The sequence below is a fragment of the Ammospiza caudacuta genome, chromosome 20 (assembly GCF_027887145.1).
Source record: "Ammospiza caudacuta isolate bAmmCau1 chromosome 20, bAmmCau1.pri, whole genome shotgun sequence".
Taxonomy (NCBI): domain Eukaryota; kingdom Metazoa; phylum Chordata; class Aves; order Passeriformes; family Passerellidae; genus Ammospiza; species Ammospiza caudacuta.
In genome coordinates this window covers 6,559,675-6,585,130 of record NC_080612.1, presented here as the reverse complement: position 1 = coordinate 6,585,130, position 25,456 = coordinate 6,559,675, and the positions used below count along the sequence as shown (strand labels likewise).

Below are 25,456 nucleotides of genomic sequence, written 5' to 3'. Positions count from 1 at the left end.
TGTGTCTGGAACCGCATTTTTCTTTCTGCCATCACTTCTGAGGATGAAACCTCACCTTGTTGCCATCTTGTTGCAGGGGTTCCATACTGCTGTCTCCTTATCACAAAAGTCTCATACCTCCTTGATATTTTCTCTCTTCTTTTCTATTTTCTCTTCAGAGCACTGACACTTTCTTCTTCACAAAGCAGCAAATTAACCCCAGTTCCCTTCCCAACACCACCCCACTTTTTTATAGCATCTTCTTCTCATTAATTACAGCTGTGGCCTGTTCAAGTCAGGCCTGCTCCTAATCTTTGATCATTGGCCCAGCTGCAGCTCCTTAGGGGTAAGATTACTTTCTGCACCATCTTTATTTTCTTATATTCTATCCCCCTACATCACCTGGCAGCAGGATCCTATGTATATGTATATCTTATAGCCATATATATGTGTGAAAATGCACATTTTATGATTGGCTTTTCACAAATCTTAAAATGAATATTAGATGTGTTATGTTAGAAAGTAATGCTGTGTTAATTCTCTTAAGTAGTGTGTTAAATATAGTTTTAGGTTATAACATAATGCTAAAATACAAACTATGCTATGTAGGATACTTTTTCTAAAGAAAGAACTTGCACCAAGATAGCAGCCACAGGACACCTAAATCTTTCAGAGAAAATTAATTTATTGCTCCATTATCAGAAGAAACTAATTTTTTACTGCCTTGCTCATCTCTGAAGACACTGTCAAGATTCAGAAGAAGAAGTTGACACTGACCAGACAGAATCCTGTGTTTGAATGGAATTTATGCATCACATATGAGATGTATGAATATTCAACAGGCTATTGCTTTTAAGGGTAAATCCTCTGTTAACAGGTGCCCTTTTTTGGGCTCCTGCTGCCCAGAAAAAGGTACCCGGACATCCTCTAAAATCTCTAAATTCCTTGGAGTTTATGTCTCGGTTTAGCTGCAGGAAAGCTCGGGAGGGATGGATGGATGGAAAGCCGGCCCTGGTGGCTGCTGCGAGGCTCAGTGTGCACTAGGTGGCACGCAGCAGCAGGGAGAGGCTGGGATTCGGGAAAGGAGAGGAAATCTCCGCTGGGAAAAGCAGGCAGGAGGCAGAATGGGATGAGTTCTGCCCCTAATTAGCGTTAATGGCGAGGTGAGTGTGGCCAGAGCAGGTGAGACAGGAACACAACCCAGAGGACTCAGCTCCAGAATTTCCCAGCTGGATTTAGCAAAGACAGGGATAGAAAGAGCGTTTTAATTGGGGTCAGGATGATGGGAGAAGGGGCTGGGGCTCCAAATGAGAATGGTAAATTTAGGATTGGCATAAGGAAAGAATGTTTTATGATGAGTGTGGTGAGGCCCTGGCACAGGTTGCCCAGGGAAGATATGGATGCTGGAAGTGCTCAGGGTCAGCTTGGGTGGGGCTTGGAGGAGCCTGTGATGATGGAAATGTCCCTGCCCATAGCAACAACCCGGGCTAGTCCCTTTCAACGTAAACTGTTCAAGATTCTGTGATTTCCCCAGAGAAGGCAGGCAGTGGAACACAGAGAGCTGAGCTGAGCTCGTGGGGCATCTCCCAGTACAAGCAGAGATGAAGAACATGTCCCTCTGAGCAGGTAAATCCCAGGGCTTGGACAGCAAGGTCACCTGTCACAGACATGTTTTATGGAAAATCCTTTCCTTAGGATTTTTCCTCCTGAGAAGCTAAGAGGCCTCAGGAACAAACTGTAAACAATGGTTATCTGCTGCTGTGGAATGCAACAGGTGCATCTGGGATTGGTCTCATAGAGTTGTTTCTAATTAATGGCCAATCACAGTCAGCTGGCTTGGACTCTCTGTCTGAGACAGAAACTTTTGTTATCGTTCTTTCTTTTTCTATTCTTAGCCAGCCTTCTGATGAAACCTTTTCTCCTATTCTTTTAGTATAGTTTTAATGTAATATATATCATAAAATAATCAATCAAGCCTCCTGAAACATGGAGTGAGATTCTCATCTCTTCCCTCATCCAGGAACCCCTGTGAGCACCATCACAGTCCCCCAGCAGCTGGAGGAGGATCTGGCCCACATCAGATCCATCCCTGCTGTGTCTCACTGGCCCCTGGCAGGGACCAGCAGCAGCTGCTGCAGAGGAAAATGAAACGAAATTTCACCTATTATCCTTTGCCTGCAGAGGAATTTCTTCCTAATTCCTGTCACTTTGGGTTTGTCTGCTCAGGGAAATTAATGTGAAATCGAGTGGGCTGTGAATTGCAAGTGCTGCAGCAATCCCAGCAGAGCTTGGACAGGCAGTTTCCTAAGTGGCCAGGCCATTCCCTGGAGCACCGGGCTAAGCCTGGCAATTTAACAGAGCCTCGAGCACCAGGGTTTGTAGACATTAATGTAGGACCTCGAGCCAAAACCCTGTGAGAGGGAGCAGCCACGGAGAAATTAATTCAGCAGCCTTCCAGCAGCACTGCAAGGAAAGGAGCAGGGGGAAGGCAAATATTTGGCTGGTTACCCCAGAGGGTGGATGGATCTGACAGGAGGTGATGGCTCGATGGAGGACTCAGTGCTTTGCATGCTGATTTGGGGAGCATGCAGAGAAGGGTGTGGGGAAGAACAGCACGGGGAGAAAGGGGTCCAGCTGAAAAAAAACCAAAAAAAAAACCTGAAACCCCTCCCCAAAAAAACCACCCCCAAAACATGAGGGACTATGTAAAAACCTGGGGATCATTAAGGTAAAAATCACGTAAAACATAAAATATTTTTGCAGGCAGTGAGGATTTTGAGGTCTGCATCCCTGTTTTCACAGGGTCCTTAGGGGCAGCAGGACACTGAGGTTCAGCTTTTAGACTTGGGGATTATTGAGGATCTTTACAGCCACCCTCACATAGCTGGAGGAGGTTGTGCAATGGTGTCTGATAGGCTCAGCTGGTCACCAGACCCCTCATTCATGTTGCCCATGGCTCTGTTAACCCCTTCCAGAGTGTTGGGTCATCGTGGAATCACTTATCACAGGATAAGTGATGGAGAGGTGTGAGAAAAGGGAGACTGAGGACCAGCCATGCACTTGCACTGCTGAGCTGAGGCACCTCAGCCACTCACTGTGCCTGGCAAAACCCTCCAGGGACCCTGATGCAAAATCAGATCATGATCCCTGCTCAAAAATAAAAAATTAAATAAACCCAATGCAATTTAAGACTCTTCCCACAGTTCAGCCACCACCTGGCTGCTTTATCTCTTCCCTCCAGCCAGGAGCTGCACCCAATTCACCTCAGCTCTGCCCCACCCTGCAGCCCTTATCAGCAGCACCTTCAGCCCCAGAGCATCACCCTGAACCTCGCCCAACATCCCTCACCAGCCTGGGCTCCTCACTGGGAGCATCCCTTTATCTCCCAGCCATGCCATGGAGGTCTGCAAGGCTCAATAGAAACCCTTCTTCACCATCCTCAAATCTCCCTGAAACCTTTTCCTATTTAGGATCACAGGATATCTCACACCAGTGCAACAACATGGATCACAGAGTCTGCTCCCAGCACAGCTTTATGAAGCATTCCTATCTATTTTTCTGGAAAAGCATTCCTATCTATTTTTCAGGGAAGAAAAACCCCTCTGGATTGCTCTCCAGTTTCTAATTACAGCCACAGGAGACAGGGATCCCAAGCACCTGAGTTGTAAATGTGAAGCTTATTGCTCAAGCAGACACATTACAAGCAGGCTATCAATCACTTCTGGCAATTATTAGTACTTTGTGAGTATCTTGAACTCAGGAATGTGACAGTCTCATCCATCCTGGAGCAGAGAAATCCATGGGCATTTGCATACCAGGCTGAGCTGTGGGGGGAGGCAGCTCCAGAGGGGTTTCACTGCACATTTTGGGATGAAAAACAACTTTATCCAGGCTCTGTAAAGATGAGTCTCACATGTTTAACCCTGGAAGAAGAGCTTTATAATATCCCTCCATTCCTACTGTATAAAGTGCTTCTATATGCTTTGTTTGTTTGGGTTTTTGGGGGGGGGTTTATTGTTGTTTTTTTGTGTGTGCGCGTTTTTGTTGTTGTTGGGTTTTTTTTTTTTCTGTGACTACTGACTCCAAACACAATTTCCTTTATTTTATAAAACTTTTGAGGCAGGTGTATCATGGCCTGGGTGAATCAGTGCTGCTGGGTATAAAGTCCAGGGAGTTTTCAAGTCATTTGATAAGGGCTGGTGAACATTTCCTGGTTCAGAAGGAATTATGGTGATCTTAAGGGGCTTTTTCAGCCTAAATGATTCTCTGGTTCTGGGGTTCTCTAATTACTGCTGCTGAGGTGTTGGTGGGGGTCCCAGGAAAGGGAAAAACCCAGGTGGGGTCTGACCAGCCTCGAAGAGAGCATGAGTAAGTGATGCAGCACCTCCAAGATGCTCCAGGATCAAAGGAATTCCTAAATAAACACACACACATCTTGCAAGGGTGGTGATGGAGGAGCAGTAATGTCTCACCCCCCAGTACTACCCATGCTCACACTCACACGGATGGTATCACACTCACATGGACAATATCACACTCGTGCACAGTCACACACACCCCCACACACATTGTCACACTCCCACTGTCCCACATACACACACCACCAGTTCTCTCTCTCACACACTATCACTGTCACTATCATTTACACAATCACTTTTCATGATCTATTCGCACTCACTGTGACACACAATCATTCACACACTCATTATCATTCACTATCTCACACACAGTCACTAACACACGCTCATTGTCACACACTCACTGTCACACATTGCCACTTGCACTATCACACAGTATCCTACACACTCATTATCACTATCGCACACTCATTACCACACTCATTATCGCACTCATTACCACCCTCGGTCCCTCACACTCATTATTACACTTATTACCATATTCATTATCACACTTATTATCACATTCATAACCACTCTTGGTCCTGCACACTCACACTTTTTATCACACTCATTACCATATTCATTATCGCACTTATTATCACGCTCATTACCACACTCAGTCCCAAACACTCACACTCATTACCATATTCATTATCATACTTATTATTACATTCATTACCACACTCTGCCCTGCACACTCACACTCTTTATCACGCTCATTACCATATTCATTATCACACTCATTACCACACTCGGTTCAGCACACGCACACTTTTTACCATATTCATTATCACACTTATTATCACTCTACTACACTCGCTCTCACACACTCACTACCATATTTATTACCATATTCATTACCACACTCATTACCATAGTCATTATCACACTCATTTCCACACTCGGTCCCGCACACTCACAGTCTTTATCACACTCATTACCATATAATTACCATATTCATTATCACACTCATTACCAGCCTCGCTCCCGCCCCGCCTCACGCTCGCCGTTCCTCTCCCTCACGCCTCCACCAATCACGTCCCTCCCTCCCCGCGTGGCCCCGCCCCTTTGGCCCCGCCCCCTCAGCTGGCCCCGGCGGTCTCTGGTGCGCACGCGCGGTGGTTCCGTGACCGCGGGCCGGGAGCGGCGGCGCCGGGCCCTGCTCGGGGTGAGGAGCCGGGGGCGCGGCTGAGCGGTGACGGGACCGCGGCACGGCGGGACAGCGGCGCCGGGACGGGGAGCTGGGTCGGGTTGGGCTGGGCTGTGCTTCGCGGGGCGGGCACCCGCGGGCGGGCACCCCCGGCACCCCGTTCCCTGTGCCGCGCAGCCCGGGCCGTTCGCGAGGGACCGCCGGGGCGGTTGCGGCCGCTCCGGGCCCGGCCTGCCTGGGGTCCCGTGGGCCCGCGGGAAAGGGCGCTGTTCCTCTCGCACCAGGCCCCCGCCCCGCCGCAGCTTCCGAAGCGGTCGGTTTCGCCCGGACAGCCCGGGGGTGTCTGTGGTACCGGGGGCGGTGGGAGCCAGCAGCGGCTGCGGTGGTGGCGGTGCTGCCCAGGGCCGGGGGAGCTCCCTGAGGGGCGGGTGGCCCCCATGGGCTCCTCAGGCGGGACCTGGCTTGGCCCTTCCGGAGCTCCAGGGGCTCCTGCCACGAGCCGAAGGAAGGCATTGGGGAGTTGGAGGAGCCCTCCAGATGGTGCCAGGCTCTCACCTCTCAAATCAGTGATCTCCCCGTAAATAACAACCCCCCTGCATGCCCAGAAGGACCCAGGAGCGGTCGGGCTGCACGCAAAGTGTGGTGAGATCCCGTGGCCGGGTGGGATCTGTGTCTGGCTGTACCTGCCCTCCTCTCGCTGCCTCAGTTTCTCAATTCACCCGTGCCCGAAACCAGCCCTCGGCTGAGCTGTCAGGCAAACGCTTTGTTCCGCCTCAGTTGCCGTCTCTATTTTCCCCCTCCGAGGGGAACTTGCTTAAAAGCTTGTTTTGAATGGAAGCAGTGCAGATTTGGAGCAGCCGGGTTATTTCTTGTGTTGTTTTGGCTGTCAAGCCAGGCGCCTTGTGCCATGAGGATCAGCACAGGGCAGGGACTGGGATGGATCTGCGTCTTTCTCTGTTCTTTCTCTTTGGTTGGTGCTGATCGGTGCTGGATGCTTGTGTAAGGGAAGGTGTGTTTGGGTGTGAATTACCTGGCAACAGCTTCCAGTCCTGTTGCATCGCGTTTTGCTGTGCCCACAAGTGCAGCTCAGCTGGTGTGGGGCCCTGGTTTGGGGTCGGAGGAGGGCACAGGGCACCTGTAATGCTGCTCCAGTCGTGCCCCCTGCACAGGGTCACGTTTTACTGCAGCCCTGTGGGCTCCCTGTGCTTTATGTGCTCCCCTAATCCCTGGGTAATCTCTTCCCATGGGATCTTTGGTGCCTTCCCAGTCCTGTCTCTAAAAGTGGTGTCGTGATGTTTAACGATCCCTCCTGGGCGCTCTCTTTTCTGAACAACCTGCTGGAAAGTCTCTTATTTTACCAATCTGGTGGTTTTTATTTTTAATTCAGCCCAGCTCAAGAGCTCCCGAGGCTCCTTTTCTTTTCCAGGTACAAGCTTGCATTTCGTGATAACTTTTATCAGCTCTGGCAATTCAAGTTCAGAAACTTAACAAAAGGAGTTGGCATTTTTAGAAATCATCTCAGACCCATAAATTTTAAGATCCTGCATTTAAAGCGAAAGAGAATTCTGCTTTCTGGAAGTAGAGCAGAGAATTAAACACAGCTTTCAAAGGTTTCAATTTCCATTCTCCAGCTTTCTCACCACCATTTGCTGGAGTTGGAGGAGCAGGGAGTGAAGCTGCTGGAAAACACATCTGAAATGCACTCAGCTTTTTTCCTGTCCAAGTCCCCAATTAAAGCCATGTGGACAAATGTTTCAGAGGTTGTGCTGAGAGTAAAGTTCCAACCAAACAAATCCATGCTCAGACTCTGAGCCAGTGTTGCCAAATACCTTCAGAGTGAAGGGCATCTGGCTGGAATATTTAAGTCTGCACTTGAATTAGCCAAGGTTTTGTTTTCACTGGAGGAAGGGTGGCTCAGAGGATTTTGTGACTGGAGCCACAACTGTTTGGTGAATAAGAGCTTTTAGGGCTGATGTGAATTTCAGCTTTTCAAGGTACTTTTAAAGCTTGAGGTGAAGAGTTCTAGTCCATGGGATTTGAGTAAAGATGTGAGCTGGGATGTGTAACACATCCCAAACCACGTCCCACTCTTTCCCAAACCCTTTTTGCTGTGGTGTAATGCTGAGCACTGTACAAGCAGCTCCAGTATTGAATTTCTCAACTTTTACTCTTTGTGTGCTGCTGAACTCTCAAAGAGAAATCAGGAACTGCAACTTTAGGTCTTTTCTTTGTTATTTGCCATTACTGCAGGACTTGTGTAACTCTGGCTTACTGATGCTCTCCCACATTCCTCACTTCCCAATCCATGCAAGCAGCTGCTGGCTCCAGCAGCTTTAGCAAGAGCTGGCAGGAGGCTGAAATGCTCCCCTTGCTCCTCCTTTGGAGCAGCAGTCCCAGCACAGGAAATATTTTCCCTCTCTGATGGGGAAGTGGATGCCGGAGCACGCGACACTCGCGTGCAGCACCTCCACGTGTGCTCCAGCATTCACAGCATCGCTGCCACCCGGGGCTGAGGGACAGGCTGGTGTCACCCTGCTGTCACCCCTGAGTGTGAGGTGGCACGGGAAGGAGGTGGCTTTTCTGCCTCGGTGTCTGCTTGTTTGCATTTTCTGCTGCTGTTTCAGAAAGGAAGGAAAAGGAGCCGCTGGGTGCCTCCTCACAGCCTCCCTCTCCTCCCTGCTCTGCGTGTGGCTGCTGGTTAATGTTTGGTAACAACTTCGGGGGGAAAAACAGTGTTGGTTCTGTATTTGGGGTTCAGAGCACCTCGTGCAGCTGGGGGGGACAGAAAATGCCACAGCCTGGCTTTTGCTCTGAGTTGAGCATGGACAATGCTGGTGGTCCTTGAGCTGGAAAAGTGTTGGTGTGAAACCTGCCATAAAGTGCTTCTATATGTTTGTTTTGGGGGGGGGGGGGGGGTTGTTTGGTTTTGTTTTGTTTTGGGGTTTTTTTTTCTGTAACTACTGACTCCAAACTACTGACTCTTTATTTTATATGACTTTTGGGGCAGGTGTATCGTGGCATGGGTGAATAAAAGTGGCAGAGGCAGGTGTTGGATTTGATACCTTAAGTCTTAATTTGCTGTTTTGAGCAGTGAAATAACTGTCCTTGGAATGGATTCATAGGAAAAGATTAATAGCAGAGACCAGGGTAGCATCTTGGTGATCTTGGTTTGTCACCAAGACCAGTTGAGCTGAGGGTGTTGTATAAAATCTCAGAGCAGCTCATAAAGTGATTTACACTGAATTCCTGGGGAAACTGTTGCCTTCCTCTTATGAATGCAGACGTGTGGGTGGGTGTGTCTGTTCTGTGCTCACTCTCCTCTGTCTTTTTTAAGCTATCAAGCCACACGGACATGACGGATGGGACGCTCCACGGAGCGTGGGCTCTTCCCCCATCCGGCAGGGATGTCATTCTCTGTGCAGATGGCATCCTCCAGTGGAAGCCGCCCACTGCTGCTCTGCCTCTTGGGAGACCTGAACTTCTCCATTGGATGGGAAGGAAGCTCACGGCTCCCTGCTGGCTGCTGGGAGTTAAGCGAGCAGTCAATGACGCGAGGCCTCACAAGGGAGAAGGAGAATTTATTTTAAAACAAAATGAGTTTCACTCATTCACAGCCGAATCCACCTACACACGAGCACTAACGTGGGGATCTCCAAGTGGTGGTCCAGCATTTGGACAGATGTGTGTGCAGATAGTTTGGACAGGATTCCTTGGAATGACACAACAGATAAGGAATGTTAAATATCAGACCTCTGGTGATCACGTGATGCCTTTGGATCTGTTCTTTTTACATCCCTTGGAGGCTGAGAGTGGTGATCTCTTCTTGTTGGAATTTATTCACTGTCCTTTGTGTCTTTGTCTGGTCCTTGGGGTCCTACTCTTTCTCTGTTCTTCTCCAAATCATCTCTTAAGGGCTTGAGTCTCTAATGCTGATTGTCCCTCGTTTCAAGACGGTCCTTGTTTTTCAACTGAGAAGCTGCAAATAGGTGTGCTTTGATCTTGAAGACCTCCTAAATCAGTGCCCTCAGCACAGGCAGTTTATTGTGCCCTGTGTTCCTCCTGGCTCTCTTGTACTCCTTCCCATCTGTTTTTTGCTGGGGTCACACTGAACTAAAGAAGAGTTTGTACCGTGATTTGCAAACTGTGCATTAAGAGTTGTTTTCTGGCTCTGTTTGCATGTGTAATGCTGCACAGGAGTCACAGGACTCATCCTGGGCCAAAACGAAGTGATCAGAAGCCTGAATGGAGCTGATGGTGTAGCCCTGGAGCTCAGATCAGTGTGAAGGGTTTGGGAACCGTTTGTGTAACTCAGTCATTTCTGTGAATGAGTGTTTGGCCAGCGTTGGGGTGGTCAGTGTGGTGCTGCCAGGAGCAGTGCTGAGCATGGGGAAGGGGCAGAATGGCAGCTTGCCTTGGCACACTGCTGGCTACTGAGTGTCTGTCTGAGCTCATGCCAGGGCTTGCAGTCTGCCTGACACAGGTATGGTTTGGTACAGATGTCTGGTGGCTCAGGTGGTGTTTGGTGCCACAAACCATAGGAAACAGAGTCTCCCTGAAGAGTGCTTGCCCTCAATTAGCACAAATTGCCAGCACTGGCAGGGAGTGAGTGGTGGTACCTCACTCACCCTCAGCCAGAGGGTTCTGAGGCCAGTCTGCTTCTCTGGAGTCCCTTAATCCATAGTGGACATCCTCTGTGAAAGTCAGAGCTTGTTCCCCTCTCTTATGTGATGTGGGGTGGGGTGATTTGGGACATCGTTCTCAGCTCCCTGTGCTCTCTGTGTTTCTTGCTGCAGGTCCCCAGGAGAAGATGGTGTAAGGCCAGCTCAGATGGCTTCTATGATGTGGGGTGATTTGGGACATCCTTCTCAGCTCCCTGTGCTCTCTGTGTTTCTTGCCGCAGGTGCCCAGGAGAAGATGGTGTAAGGCCAGCTGGGCTGCCCCTCGGAGCCGCGTGGTGCCCGGAGCTCAGGGAGGAGCATGGCCGCAGCTCAGGGAGCGGGAGGCGGCTCAGCCTCAGCCGCGCCCTCGGGCCCGCCCGCTTCTGCCGCGGGGCACGGCAGCGGCTCCACGGCGGTGGCGGTGTGGGAGTGGCAGGATGAGTTCGGCAGGTGGAGGCCGTACCGAGGCAATGTCTGCAGCTACATTGAGCAGGTTATCCAGGCCTCGCAGCAGAAGGGCCGGCGCTCGGGGTCGGGGCTGGTCAGCAGCATTCCTTTGGGACACGCCGATCCCGCCTTGGCTCCCTATGTCATCGACATTCCAAGCCTGACACAGTTCCGGCAGGATACAGGTAAGGGAGATTCCCCACCCGTTCTGCTGGTGTGCTTGGGGACAAGCAGGGCCTCGTGCTGTGTATGAGAGCCCTGCAAAGCTGTTTGTTACCGTGCTGGGCAGCTCTGTGAGCATCTGAGCAGCATCTGCTGCTCTCCTAATGCTGTGTGGAAAAATCTCTGGAGCTGGGGGCAGGCAGACAGCCATGATCTCTTCAGGAGCATCATCAGGGGACCCCTGGAGCTCCCAGCCTGTGAGCCAGAGCTCTCAGAGCTGGAAACTTCCCTCCCCCCCAATCCATTCAAGATCACTTGCGTAAAAAAGGCCTTTTTACGATTCCAACCCTCCTGCTTGAATCCCTTGCTCCCTCTGGAGTTGGAGTGCCAGCTGCTTTGCCTTGGCATGCAGCCCTGCTCAAGCTGCTTGTGAGTGCCTGCAGCCCCCGCACGACACCAAAACACTGCAGCAGAATCTTCCCTCCACTTGTGCTGGGTGAGCCCGGCTCGCTTCCTCCCAGGGAGAAAGGGCAGGGTGGGATCAAGAGCAGAATTGAAACCTCATTTTCATTCTCCTGTCTCTGGGGTCACTGGGAGTAGCAGCTCAGAATTTGCAGAGATGACTCCTGCCCTTTTTTGCTGCAGATGTGCTGAGCAGCTGGAGCTTAGAAAAAGGGCAAGGATGGAATGCATGCACTTCATCCCTGGAAAATCCAGGGAGATCCCGAATTACACGCCCCAGATGAATGGCTGCTTTGGAAAGTTTTTCATCCATCAGTTTCCCCTTTGTCAGTGTCTCTCCCATCACTCCAGGACACAGTTGAGCATCATGCCAAGCTTTGTAGAGGGGCATGTGCTGGTTTCTTGCCAGTTGAAACAGTAAATGAGCAATATTTTGAATTAACTGCATGATCAGCCAGTTCCAGCAGGAAAGGGAAGTGGTTGGAGCAAATGTCAGTGGTCATCACAGCTGCATCCGTGTTTTTATTCTGACTTGGTGACCTTAGGCTGAGTTTATCTAGTGGTGTCCTGGGTGAGATGAGGAGCTTCTAAGCTGGATGTCCTGGCAGGTGTGCTCAGCTTGGCCTGTTCAAACACCTGGAAGGCCAGCTGAGGCTGTGGCTTTGAGTGGTACAGTGTGGACCACCAGAGCTGGCACCAGCAGCTGTTTCTCTCCTGGTTTTTTCCATGCCAAACTTGTGAAGGAGCCTTCCAGCCTCTGGCCCTTCCAGCCAGTGCTCCAGCCTGTGGGCAGCAGCCCTAAGCCTTGTGCTGAAGGTGAGCAGAGAGCCTGTAGGGTGGGTGAAATGTGTCCCAGTGTGAATGGGACATTCTTTTGCACAGGTACAGCTGTCTGTCCTTAGAGGGTTTGTATCTCTTTAGGTCCTCAAAGATCTCTTTAGGTCCTCAAAGATCTCAAAACAGCCAGTGAATATTGTCCATTTTAGGGTGGTTTGGAGCTGTTCTTCTCTGGGGGACAGTCCAGTTCAATTCTGGAAATGCTGTTGGCTGATATGATCTCATCTTTCCACTAGATCTGAGTTAATAAGAAAAAGGCTGATTCTGCTCCACAGCTCTCCTTCAGTGTTTCCCATTGATCCAAAGGGATGCTGATCAGTACTGTGAACTCTCTCCACAAATACCTGTGTGCTCTGCAATGTGACTGTTGGAAAAGCTCTCATATCCCCTTGCCATGGCCCAGTTCTGAGCAAAGCTTTTTCCCTCTGCAAGGCTCTGCCTTCAACGTGAACCCTCCTGAGCCAGCCGCCAGCTGAACTTTGTCACGTGCTGGAGAAAAGAATCTCTACAGGAAACATCCCCATGAAAAATCTTTAAACAGTGCAAAAAATAGGCTGTTGTATTCTGCTCATTAGCTATTAGACAGATAAATAGGCTCTTCAAAGGAAGCCAGGGAGAATAACAGGAAGCCAGTGTTAACGGGAGCAGCGTCCCCAGCAGCAGGGAGTGACAGCTGTGCGGGGGGATCTTGGGGCAGAATTAGCTGTGGGCTTCAGCTGCTGCTCAAGGCAGATTAGCTGGGAGTGAGTGCAGGGGAGCAGCAGGAGTTGTCCTCTCCCCACAGCTGTTTGCCCACCCTGGAGAGGAATGCCAGTTTCCCAGCCAGCCTGGGGGAAGGGAGATGTTTTCCAAGCACATTGCCTTGCTCTTGTTGTTGACTCCTAAAAAATCTTCTTCTTTCTGCTGCTGTTTGAGGGCGTTAAAAACACAAGTTGCTTGCAAGTCCTGCAGTCCTTTTTGTGCTCTTTTAGCTTCTGAGCTGCCAGTGGAGCTGGGGAAGCCTTGCTAATGTCCTGAGATGTGTCCCACTGGATACCTTGTCTTACCTGTAGCAGTCCCCTTTCTCTGGGAGCAGGTTCCCTGCACTCATGTCTCACCATCTCATTCCCAGTCCAGTCCCATCCTCCTCCTGCTCAGGGGTTCATTCCTGAAGTTATCCACCTTTTGAGGCTGTTTGTGTTTCTGCAACTTGCTGGATAGGAGAAGTCATTGCTAGAGTTTGCTTTTGGCTGTTTAGTCTGCTTTTCCAGTAAGGCATCAATTCCAGGCTGGGAAGGTCATCTTGGTCCTGATAGTTTCTGCCAGAAGAAGGTCTGGTGCCACAGGAATCCTGAGCTCCATGGTTGAGCTGTTGGGGAGGTTGCTGTAGTGTTTTAAGTGTGCTGCTGAGATGTTTGTTGGCTGGTGTCACTGGAGAGTCCTGCTCTACAATAAGCAGGGTGCTTGGTGCTGCTCTGGAGCAGAAACACAAGTCCTTGGTCGGGCACATTCTGCCTTGGAGAGAACCTTGGCCTTTGTGTCAGCTCTGGAGCTCCAGCAGTGCTGAGATAAGGAAACAGTTACAGTTTTCACAGCTGTTGGCTACAATAAGAGCAGCATGATCCTCATGCCAGCATGCAGGCAGGCAGAGCCTGAACACAGCAGCAGTTGGATTCTGGCAGTGTGGAATCCCACATGGGCTGTCCTCCCTCTTCTTTGGGATGTGCTTGTTGGGTGTGAAGCCTGCCTGGATTGTCTGTGCCCCACAGAGTCTCCAGTGATATCCTGGGGCAATTCTCCTGAGGCTTTAGGTGTGGGTATTTGTAAACGTGCCAGTTTTCACCTGGGGTCCTGGAACATAGTGCCATAACTCTCATGACCTCTTTAGAGGCTGTATTTTTTTTTTTTCTCTTGGTGCTCTTCTTTGAACTCATCCTGTGCTATAACATCTCACTGCACCCCTGTTCACCCTCACCTTCTTGGATCCCCAGACTTGCCTTCCCCACAGCCTTTCCTGCTCCTCTTTCTCTGTGCAGAATGCTGCTGAGGGTTTTTCCTGCAGTAGCAGTTTTGACCCTGCTGCAAGAACCCATTTTCAAAGATTACAGAGCTTCTGTCCTGTTTGGTGGCTTCCTTCCCTCTCATTAGGCTGCTGCTTTTTTGAAGTAAGGGATGAAGTACCCAGGAGTGGAGTCATCCTGGAAAGCCAGGCTTCCAGGGAGTTCGAGCTCCAGCTGTCGCTGTCGAGCGGCCTTACAAGAGTAGAGTTTCTCCTTCCATTTCTCTCCTTTGTCTGAACAGCTGCTCTCTCCAGTTTTAAGTCACTTCATTGTCTTCCCCTCTCTAGCCTTGCTCTCTCTCTCAGCAGTCAGAAGTTTGCCCTTCTCCAGAGTCCTTGCCCTTGCCCCTTGTGGGACTTCCCCCACTCTCCCAAGACTGAAATTTCCCCGTCCCTTGTGTAACAAAGTGGGTGTTCAGCCCCTTAAGTGCTCCTACAAAGTACTTCCCGATGGTGTCTTGTCTCTATAGTTACTCTGTTGTCAAGGCTGTGGGAGTTGGTTTTTTTTTTAACCAGATCTGTGCCTCAGCCTGATTTTTTTTTTTTTCTTTTTCCTTTTTTTTTTCCTTTTAACGTCAGGGAGGCATATGTGATCACTGTGCCTTTGTGCTTGGGTGTGTCTGCGTCTGCATCCTCTCTCCTTCCCTCCTTTCCCACCCTTCCTCCTTGCAGCTTTTGAACCTGCTGCCAGCCCACAATCAGATTTGGCAGAAGGACAGGGATCTCAGGGATGTTGCATTTTTCTGAGCTTCATGAGCAAACCCAGCCCTTTTGGGAAGAGAAGATCTTTTAGTGTCCTTCTTGAAGGGACAGTGAGAAAGGCAGTGTGGATCTGTGCAGAAACAAATCCCCAGGACAACATCCCTCTTGGTTGTCTGCTGGCTAAATGGTTGTGTGTGACAGTGTTCACAGGGGTCTCAGGTTGAGGGAAGAGACGAGGATCTGACTCCATGTTTCAGAAGGCTTGATTTATTATTTTGTGATATATATTACATTAAAACTATACTATAAGAATAGAAGAAAGGATTTCTTCAGAAGGCCAGCTAAGAATAGAAAAAGAAGGAAGGTTTGTGGCTCGGGTTCTTTGTCCAAGGCAGCTCACTGTGATTGGCCATTAATTAGAAACAACTAACATGGGCGAATCAAAGATCCACCTGTTGCATTCCACAGCAGCAGATAATCAATGTTTACATTTTGTTCCTGAGGCCTCTCAACTTCCCAGGAGGAGAAATCCCAAGGAAAGGATTTTCCATAAAAGATGTCCCTACAGTTGTGTTCATTGTCCCCTGCTCTCCCCACAGGGACCATGCGGGCTGTCCGCAGGCACGTCTTCCCGGGGGACTCTGCTGCTGGCCAGGGCGTCGTGTGGGAGTGGCAGAACGACGAGGGCGGCTGGTCCCCGTACGAGATGAACGTCTGCGTGTTCCTGGAGCAGGCTCGTGCCACCAACCACCAGCGAGTGGATCTGGGGCCCTTGGGCTACAACTATGAAGTTGACTTTGTGGCTCAGGTGCAGACCAACAAGAGCACGCGCTTCCGCCGCAGCGTTCAGAGGCGCTTGGACGCCCCATACCCGGTGACCACCTCCACCACACCCCTTCACACTGGGGTAGGATGTTCTTGCCAGCAGTGCTGGCCAAACAGCGGGACTGGCCCCATCACCACGCGCTACCGACACTCCACAAACTCTCCCAACTCTGCCACTGCTCATCAGGTTCCCGGGAGGACAGCGTCTGTAAGTTCTTCCAACGTCGGCTTCGTGCCCTATAACAAACCTGCTTTGACTGGAGCGAGGTCAACACCAAGACTCAATGCACAGAGCACCTTGGTTTTGGCTCAGACTGGGAGCCTCAGTGCAGCATTGGCAGCATCTAATGGAGTCAGGTACAGATCCTAATTCACCTTTAAATACCATGTGTGTGTCCAAGAGATCCTAATTCACCTTTAAATACCATATCTGTGTCCAAGAGATCTGCTGTGCTCAGGTCCGCATCCAGGAGCCTCTCTATCCCACAGGACCTCCCACAAGGGTCTCGTCCCTAGGAAAGAGAGGTTTGTGCCTGTATGTCCAGTACAGTGGCTGCTGGCTATCTGTCTGTCCCTTGGGCTGTGATCTTCACTCCTTTGGGATTAGTTTTGCAGCTCTCCTTTATCCCTGCCAGAACAACAAGTGCACACAGGGGGGCAATCTCTGTCTTCCACCAGGGTGCCATGTGTCAAAGGGACTTTTTCATCCCCAGCTGCCAGCTCAGGATGGCTTTTCCCCATCAGCCCAGTGCTGGGGTTGGCAGGAAATGCCACTGGCTGGGTGTAATTGTTCCTGGCTGGAGTTACAGGCTCAGGCTCATGGAACCCATGTCCCAGCAGAAAATCCTTTAATTTCTGTGAATTAGGGGAAACCTGAGTAGCAAACTCTAACAATGTGTTTCATTTAACTCCTAAACCCAGAGCATTCCTGGGTTATTTTATCCATTAGGTTCTGTGTCTTCCCCTCCTCACACATAGTGTGGTGGTTAGTTCCTCTTCCCTTGCAGTCAGTGCCCTGCATCTCCCTACAGTCTGACCATTTTGGTTAATTATCCTGCATTAATTATCCTGCCACAGGTTTCTGGCTGTGCTCTCTTAGCTGTGATGTGCAATTCCTGTGCTCAGAGACCCAAGGGAAGGGAGCACTGGGCCATGGTGCATCCTCTGGAGTCTGCTAAAGGTTGTGTTGTGTTCACTCCTAAGCAGCCCTGACAGATTACTTGCTTTTACAAAACTGCTGATCTCCACAAAACTTGCAGAGGTGGCTGAGCTGCAACTGGCAGAAGGGCTCAAAAACTCCCTGGGAGTTTTTGAAATGCAGTGCAGTTGTTTACACCAAATTTCTTTAGAAGACGTAGCTAAAAATGGCAGCTGTGTTTTCTAAAGAAATTGGGTGTAAATTTCTTTAGAAAACACAGCTAATAAATGGCAGCACCTCTCTTACAGGGCTGAGAAGGAGGTGCAGTTCATCCTGGAAAGCTGCCTGGCTCCCTGTGTGGCTCTGGCAGTTATTTCTAGCGGGGGTAGCCCCCAGAACAGGCATGCCCAGGCTGCTGTGCCACTGAGGTGATTAAATGCATTTCCTGCTTGCTGGAGGGTGGAGCTCCAGCCCTGCCAAATGCACTTTAATTTCCTCCTGCTCTCAAGAGGGTCAAAGCCACTGGAAAACCCAGAGAGGAGTGCCAAGGCTTAACTAGATGCTAATATCCTTGGCTGTGCTGCTAATAAATTACATACATGTGGGCAAGTTATTTTGCTTCTTGGTGCATTAGTTTCCTCTGGTGGGTTAAACACAGTTAATGAATCTGGCCCTCTCTCATGGGCAGTGCTGGAATCTGCACATGGAGTGTGCCATGGCAAGGGCTGTGTCCTTACCTCAGCACTGTTAGCCAGGATCCCAGGAGGCACCTCCTGGCAAATCCTTCCCACCCCACATGGGAAAGCATCAATTCCCTAAGGCAAGAGCTCCCTGCACTGTCTAATTACAGAGTAAGGCACTCCTGAAGCTCAGTAAGGAGTGCCCTGTTGTAATATGAGCCAGTAAAGCTGCAGGAAGCAACCTTCTGGGGGATATTAATTAATGTCCCAGCCAGGCAAATCCCTACAGCAGCTCTGCAGGCTTCTCTGGGCTTATGTGGCTTTGGCTGCTGGTCTGGGTTGTGTCTGCAGATAAGGCAGGCAGCTGATGGGGACAGGATTTTGTATAAAACCAGGAGGAAAGGGGGTCTTGGGAGCTGGAAAAGGATGGTGACAGAACTGGGGTGTGTGACTGTGTTCACAGGGGTCTGAGGATGAGGGGAGAGATGAGGATCTGACTCCATGTTTCAGAAGGCTTGATTTATTATTTTATGATATTATGCTAAAACTATACTAAAAGAATAGAAGAAAGGATTTCATCAGAAGGCTAGCTAAGAATAGAAAAAGAAAGAATGATAACAAAAGCTTCTGTCTCAGACAGAATCTGAGCCAGCTGACTGTGATTGGCCATTAATTAGAAACAACCACATGAGACCAATCCCAGATGCACCTGTTGCATTCCACAGCAGCAGATAATCAATGTTTACAGTTTGTTCCTGAGGCCTCTCATCTTGTCAGGAGAAAAAATCCTAAAGAAAGGATTTTTCATAAAAGATGTCTGTGACAGGGGTGTTCTGGTGCTGCACCCCAAATCTCCCATGGAGAACAGCACGCAGTCAGTGCTTTGTAGGATCAGGAATGACCCAAACCAGGGCCTTTTCTTCTTTCCCTCCACCTTTGTATCCTTCAGCTTTGTCCATAGGCATTCCCATGAGCTCCTTGGGTGTTCAGGAGCTCCCCTGGTGCTGCTTCCACTGTGCCCACTGTGAGTTGTCCTGCAGCCCTTTTAGCCAGCAGGGTGCTAGCTCCAGCTGACATTAATGTCACCTGACAGCCCTGGGAAGGGGTTTGGACCTTAAGGAGCTGTGGTAGCACTTGGTGTGAAGCAGATGCTGCCCTGCTCTGTGAGAAGTGTTGGCTGTTGCCCAGAGGGCTACAAAGATGCCATGATACAGAGATGTGTGGCCTGCTGGTTGTGTGCAGGGGAGAGGAAGGAAGAAAGGGCCATACCAGGTGGAGAGGGTGAGTCCCTACAGGCTTCTGGTGATGGCTCCAACCTGGCCACCCAGTGTTTGAAGTGGCAGCAGCCCTGGATTCCAAGCTGTTGACACAGCTCCTTGCTGTACTTGTGCTTTGCTGTCTCACTGGCTTTGCAGATTGTTGAAATTCTGGAGAAGCCAGTGGGTTTGTCATGCTGGAATCTCAGTGTGCCCTGTCTGCCTCCTGTAGCAGGCTGCCTGGGAAGCAGTGGTAGGAAATCTTCTTGCTGAACCTCTGATTTTACATCCTTTTATTCACAATTTGGTGATCCCTGTTACACTCAGGAACATCCAGCACACAGAGCAGCGGGAGGGCAGGAGCTGCAGCAAACAGCAGGACAGAATTGAACCAGGAAGGAGGAATTGATACCAGGACACTTCCAGAGAATCCAGGTGTTGACTTTCAGGTGTTGCAAGCACCTGCAAGAGCACTTGGCCAGGAGTCAGAGGCACTGCCTGGTGAGCAATCTCCATGGGCAGCAGGAGCAGGTGGCTCAGTGGCTCCTTCTCATCTCTCCACACTGCAGTGCTTGCTCTTGCACTGATGCTACCCACATCTCCCTTACCCAAAACATCACTTTTTCTCCTAACTCAGCTGTTTTCAATGAATGAGCAGGACCTCTCCCCAGAAGCCAGCACTGGTGAGGCAATGCTGGAATATCTGGAGCTTGTGCTGTTCCATTATTGGAGGCACAGTCCACATTACACTACAACAGCAACATCCTTCCTTGTTACCTCATCCCCTTCCTCCCCTAAGCCCCCACTTCAGACCCAGGGTAGGCTCTGGGAGCATTTCCTCACCTTTTTTGGCACAGCAGCACTTCCTCCCACACACTGTGACTGCAGACCTGCCCAGGCAGTGCTGTGGTACCTCAGAGCTCTGTGGATTTCCCTTGATTTCATCACCCTTTGGACTTTCTGCAGTTGTAACAGAGCTCAGGGAGCGTGGCAGCCCTGCTCCCACAGTGCAGAGTGGATGGCTCAGCATACCCCACAGCACTGTCAGCTGAGATGCTGCTACTGAATGAGTATTTAGTGAAATAAGAAGTATTTGGTTTCTCCATCATCACATCAGTTGGCTCAAAGCCTCCAGCAGCCAAAGCTGACACACTTTGCCTTTACAGCAGGAGTGCAGCTGACCAGTGACTGGTTCCTGGATGGTAATTTATCTGGTTCCTGGCTCATGGATGGTAATAATTTATCTGCAGTGCACTCACAGCTCCCCAAACTTGATTGCTTGCAAATGCATCAAGTGCTTATCTTGTGTTTCTCTCTGCAGATCTCAAGGGCTCTTCTCACTTCGGTTGTGGTTTAACCCAGCAGACATTTAATCACCACACAGCCCCTCAACTCTCTCCATCCTCCCCTAGGTTAATGGGGGAGACAATTGGAAGAAAAAAAAATAAAAATTGTGGGTTAAAATAAAGACAGTTTAACAGGACAGAGAAGGGAAGGAAAATAATAATGCTGATAATAATTGAAACTACAAAACAAGTGATGCACCAAGCAGTTGCTCACACCCACTGACCACTGCCCAGCCATTCCCAAGCAGCAGCCCCCACTCAATTTTCCCCTTGGTTTTGCTACAGATCATGGCGTCCTGTGTTCTGGAATATTCCTTAGGCCACTTGGGGTCAGGTGTCCCAGCTGTGTCCCCTCCCAGCTTCTTGTGCCCCCCAGCCTCCTCACTGCTGGGGTGGGTGAGGAGCAGAAAAGGCCTCACTTAGAGTAAACACTGCTCAGCAGCAACTAAAACATCCCTGTGTTATCAGCATTCTTCTCACCCTAAATCAAAACCAGCTACTAGCAAGGAAATTAACTCCATCCCAGCTGAAACCAGCACAACTTCATACAAATTCCAGCTCATGGATGATTGGATTTGAGTCTCACAAGTAGAAAAAAGAGTGAAGGACTTATCTGCCTTGATGGTTACCAGTGATCCCCTTCCCAGGGCAGCTCTGGGTTTGCTTTCTCCAGCCTCAGGTGCAATGACCCTGTGCTCCAGTTTATTAGAAGAATTCCCTGCCCCCACCTCTTTTCCTGGCACAGCAGAAGGTTCAGCTTTGTGCTTTATTTTATTTTTACCTTCCATGGGGAAGTGAAAGCGCCCAAGGTGCTGCTTCATCTCAGATCTCAGGGCATGACCACAAAACACAAACTTCTGTATTGGTCACAGGCTGGGGTGGAGGGGGTGCCCAGGCTCAGTGGTGTTTTTGCTTCTCAGGAGGAAATGAGGGAAGGTCCAATGTCTCTGATTTTTTGGGAGCAGCTCTGTCAAGTTCCTGGTCCTCAAATATGTCTGCAGGTAGAGGAGTCCTGCTCCTTGCCATCTTCTGAAGAGGATCATAAGGGCAGAGATGAAGCAAAGGGATGAAATAAAGAAGTAGGGAAATACCTGAGAAAGAGCTGTGACAAAGAGGGTGAATCAGGAAAGAGAGAGAGTCATAAAGACATCTGATTTACAGCCCTTTGAAATCACAGGGAAGATTTTCCCTGTGTTTGGTGGGTTTGAGTTGGAGCCAGGACAATCTGTTGCATCATTTGAAGGCATTGCGAAATTTGGGGCAGCAGAAGGGAAAGCACAGCCTTTGAAAGAGGCAGGAGGGAAACCTCTGTGTGCAGAGAGCTTTATAAGGGTCTGGGGGTGCTGATCTCACTTGGCCAGAGCTGCACCAAGCCCTGGGTCCTGCCCAGGGCTCTCCAGGGAGGCCAGCACACCTGTGGGAACCTGTTCCAAACTGAGGCAGGTAGGAGAGGGGACAGGATGGGTGGAAAACAAAAACCACTTGTGTCACTCAAAAATCTTTTCAGCCCTGGTCATTGTTATGTGAACATGAACAAAGATTTAGCAAGACTGAAAGGAGGGACCTCTGTGGTACCTTTTTGGGCAGGGCAGTTCTTGCATCCCAGCTGGACACAAGAAGGTTTCCCTTAAATAGTGAGATTTGGGCTCTTGACCACCTTAGTCTCTGAATTCCTAAGCAGCTGGCCAGGTCTGTGTCATTTTGGAGAGTCCTTGGAGGTTGTTGTGTGAATGCACCATGCATTGATTGCTGCTGGGGTGCATGAGCCTCATCCATCCCAGACACAGGGGCCACCTGAAACAAAGCCCTGGCTGGCTTCTCTGTGCCAGCATTTAGATTTCAAGTATGTGGATCCATATGGATGGATTCCATTTGGATTTCAAGTATGTGGATCCATATGGATGGATTCCATTTGGATTTCAAGTATGTGGATCCATATGGATGGAATCCATTTGGATTTCAAGTATGTGGATCCTCTGCTAATGTAGATCCAGCTTGATTTCTTCTCTAGTGACCTCCATCAGTGTTGATGCTGCTGCTCCCCTTTCCTCCCTTTCTTCTGCTAATGGCATAACCCTGGCTGCCCATGTATCCCAAAGGTGAAGTACAGCTGCCAGCACTGCCAAAACAAGTAGGTGAGGAACCTGAAAGGAATGTTTGGTGTCCATCTTCTCTTGATTTCCAAGTGAAAACAGGCCAAGCTCTTCTAGGTCTCCTCCAGCCTTCCTTCCCTCATCCCCCTTGGATGTTGGTGCAGGTTGGAAGCTCACAGGAAGCTCTGTGGGTGGGTGGTGAGAGCAGGGAGGTATCACAGGGTCAGAGCAGGGTCCAGCAGGAGGAATGGATGAGTTAGGAGAAGATGGGGCTGGAAGCAGCTTCACACAGCAGAGCTCTGAGGCTCCCCTTGCAGGTAAGTAAATGCAGGAGAGGGCTCTGGTAAGGACACAGCTCCTTAAGTACAGCTGCAGGAGCAGGAGAGGGGGCCATGGGTGAGGGTCCCAGCTGGAGCTTATCTGAGCAATCAATCCCTGCTCATATATCCAGGGCCCTCAGGAGGGAGCAGAGCATTGCTGAATTCTCTTTGTTTTGGTTGTCTCTGATCCTTGCTGGTAAAGTCATCTCTTCTTTCTTCTCCAGTGCCCAGGCCCTGCCTGTCAAGATGTCTAAATCCAGCAGGGTGAGCCAGGCCCTGGCAGGTAAGAACTCCCCTGTGCTTTATTTGTTCAATCCTTAGGAGTAGGTGAATGAGAGGTTTGCTTTTCTGTATAATTTACTTTCTAATTTTGACTTATGGAAAGAGTCAGCAACATTGCTGGCCTTTGAGGTTTTAGACCCAAAGATTTTCCAGAAAAGCAAAGAGGGAAGGTTTGGGGCAGAATGAGATAGGCAAACCTTATGAACTGTTTTTATCATCCTGAGTCTTTCAAAATAAGTGGGATTATTTGAGGCATGGCTATTCATCTTTTCCTGTACATGTGGATGAGCAAGTAGCAAAGGAAAGGGCCTGTGAATCAAGCTCAGTGCTAGCTGCTATTTTCTGCTTTTTTTAAAGTCAAAAGCGAGGAGTGGTGTGAGATTTTGTGTGGTTTTTAATATGATTTTTTGCAATGTGGCTTTATTTAAAAAAAGCTCTGATGGTCTTTAGTTTAAAGAGGATTGTGATGCCTTGTGTTGGGAAAGGGGGACAGAAGTTGAATCAGACATTGTCTCCTGGTTTGCTTGTTATCCAAACCTGTGAACACACTACTAAATATACTGAGCAATATATCTGGGAGGGATGAAAGTGCCAGTTTTCAATGCTCCTTTTCAGAGTAGATTTGCCTGTTAAAGTTGAAATGGCTTTGCCTTGAAAATGCCAATTTATGCTGTCAGCTTCCCGTGGAAGTGTTGCTGTGCCAAAAGCCAGTGGCAGCTTTGCTGTGTTTGGCTCAGCCAGTGTCAAACCAGTGACCCTGGTGTGGTGGAACTGGGGGATTTGGGTGCTGTGGTACCAGCTGTGCTCTCAAAACTGTATCATTACCTGGTGGAGGAGTGCTAAACATTTGATATCTGATATTTTCTGGAGTTTTCTCTGTTGCAGACTCTACAGAATGTGTGTTAACCCTCTCCTTCCTGTGTCTCTTGTCCATGCATGGTCTCTCGAGGTTATTATCTCCTGGCACACCAAACTCTGCTCCTGAGTGAGCAGAGCCAGTTACATTCTTGTTTTTCAAGACAGTGGTTCCCACCTTATTCCAGAAAAGGTGTTGAGTGCCAGGTTTTACCCTGGCTGAGAAGGATTCATGTTTCCCTTCATCTAACATTGGCACCATCTGAGAACTGCCCTGCATGTGTTTGCAGCCAGACTGGCACTGCATGAAAACTAACCCAGGTGTCCTCTGACATGCAGCCCAACTGTCTCCTCCTTAATAAATCACTGAGGAAACGAGGTGTGAAGTCAAACTCAGCCCTTGTCTAGGTGGGTGACCTGAGCAGAGCTCCCCTTGCTTGTAACAGCTCAGCCTTTCATGCCCTGGCTGTGTCATTAGGTGCTTAATCACAGAAAGGTAAATACAGCACAGAGCTGATGAATCCAGGCTGTGTTGATGTTGTTGCTGTGATCTCATTCTCCTTGCACAGGAGGTGAATGTGTGCAGTCTGGTGCCATGTTGAGATAGAAAAGGCAGCAGGAAATCCCAACAGAATAAACCATTTGCTGCCATTTAATACAATCAAATGGTTAAAATTGTAATTGGTATCTGTGTTGTTGCAGTCTGGGGGTGTAAAAGAAGGGATAATTACTCATTTTGATATTCTTTACCTCTCCCTGGGGCAGCCAGCATGAGGCACATGGAGATGTAGGGAAGTGCAGAAGCAGCTCCTTGGGATCCAGGTTTTTACACAACACAGTTTTGGGTGCTGGGCTGCCTGCTGCCAAGTGTCCCACACCTCAGAGGTGCAAGGGAGGAGGGAAATCTGAGTCCTCAAAGTCACATGGAAACAGAGGAAAGATTAATACAAGTTAATTAGGGAGTGGAAGGAAGGTAAATCTCTGGGGGTATTTCTGGTGAAAAGCATGCAATGGGGTTCTGGTAAAAAGGAAAAGTTTTGCTGAAATATTAATTGGCTGGGTCTTTAGAGACACCTTCTTCCCCTCTGTGCTCTGCTCTCTGTTTTTAGAGCCTCTTCTGGGAAGTGGTATTTTGTTCATAATTAAAATCCTGCTGATGGTGTCCAAGTTACTCATTCCTCAGGTTGTTCTCTCACACAGGCTGAGCTCCTTTTGTTTTTCCAGTCCCCACTGTGTGACTGCTTCCAACAGCATCAGTGGAGAAGGCTGGGAGGACAGTGTTGTGGGAGGAGAGAAGTCTCAGTTGTAAATAAAAGAGGCTTTATTTTTATTTTGGGAAATATGTCTTGGTCTCCATCCCCTGGTATCTCAGCAGCTTTGGCTCTGGTTTGAAGCTGGGCAGATACAACCCTGAATCTCATGGGTGATGTTGAGAAATGCTGCAGGTGCAGCTCTGAGATGCAGAGGGAACTTCTGGTGGCTAAACAGGAGATGAGGAATGCTGTGAGTCTGAATTAGAAGCTGTGACTTGTTTGTGTGCTTGGGGCTTTGTAACACTGTCAACCCCACATCTTCTGAAAGCACCTCTTGGGATCCCAGAAATCATGAGACTAACTTTAAAACCATGTTTTCTACAAAAAAGTATATTTATTTTCCTTGCTTTCTGCTATTTTAATACTTCAAAGTGCATGTGGAAACTTATATTTTAAGCTTTTTCTTTTCCCTCAAGTATTTGATCAGTAGAGTGAAATGCCAAACAGGTCTAAGCAAACTGTTTAACCACAGTGTTGGTGTTTAAGCATCAGCTGGACTGATATTTCCTGGGA

The 25,456-nt window shown here is 49.3% G+C and overlaps 1 protein-coding gene across 2 annotated transcripts in view; it reads left to right on the top strand.

Annotated features, from left to right (window-relative positions):
- Positions 1–5,464: 5,464 nt before the first annotated feature.
- Positions 5,465–25,456, top strand: part of DTX2 (deltex E3 ubiquitin ligase 2) — a 33,275-nt gene continuing 13,283 nt past the window's right edge. For both annotated transcript variants that reach the window (XM_058817761.1, XM_058817760.1), the window contains exons 1-4: positions 5,465–5,547; positions 10,430–10,819; positions 15,435–16,017; positions 22,718–22,776. In XM_058817761.1, the coding sequence (XP_058673744.1) occupies positions 10,507–10,819; positions 15,435–16,017; positions 22,718–22,776 (955 nt within the window). In that variant the 5' untranslated portion in view covers positions 5,465–5,547; positions 10,430–10,506. The remainder of the gene's footprint in view (positions 5,548–10,429; positions 10,820–15,434; positions 16,018–22,717; positions 22,777–25,456) is intronic.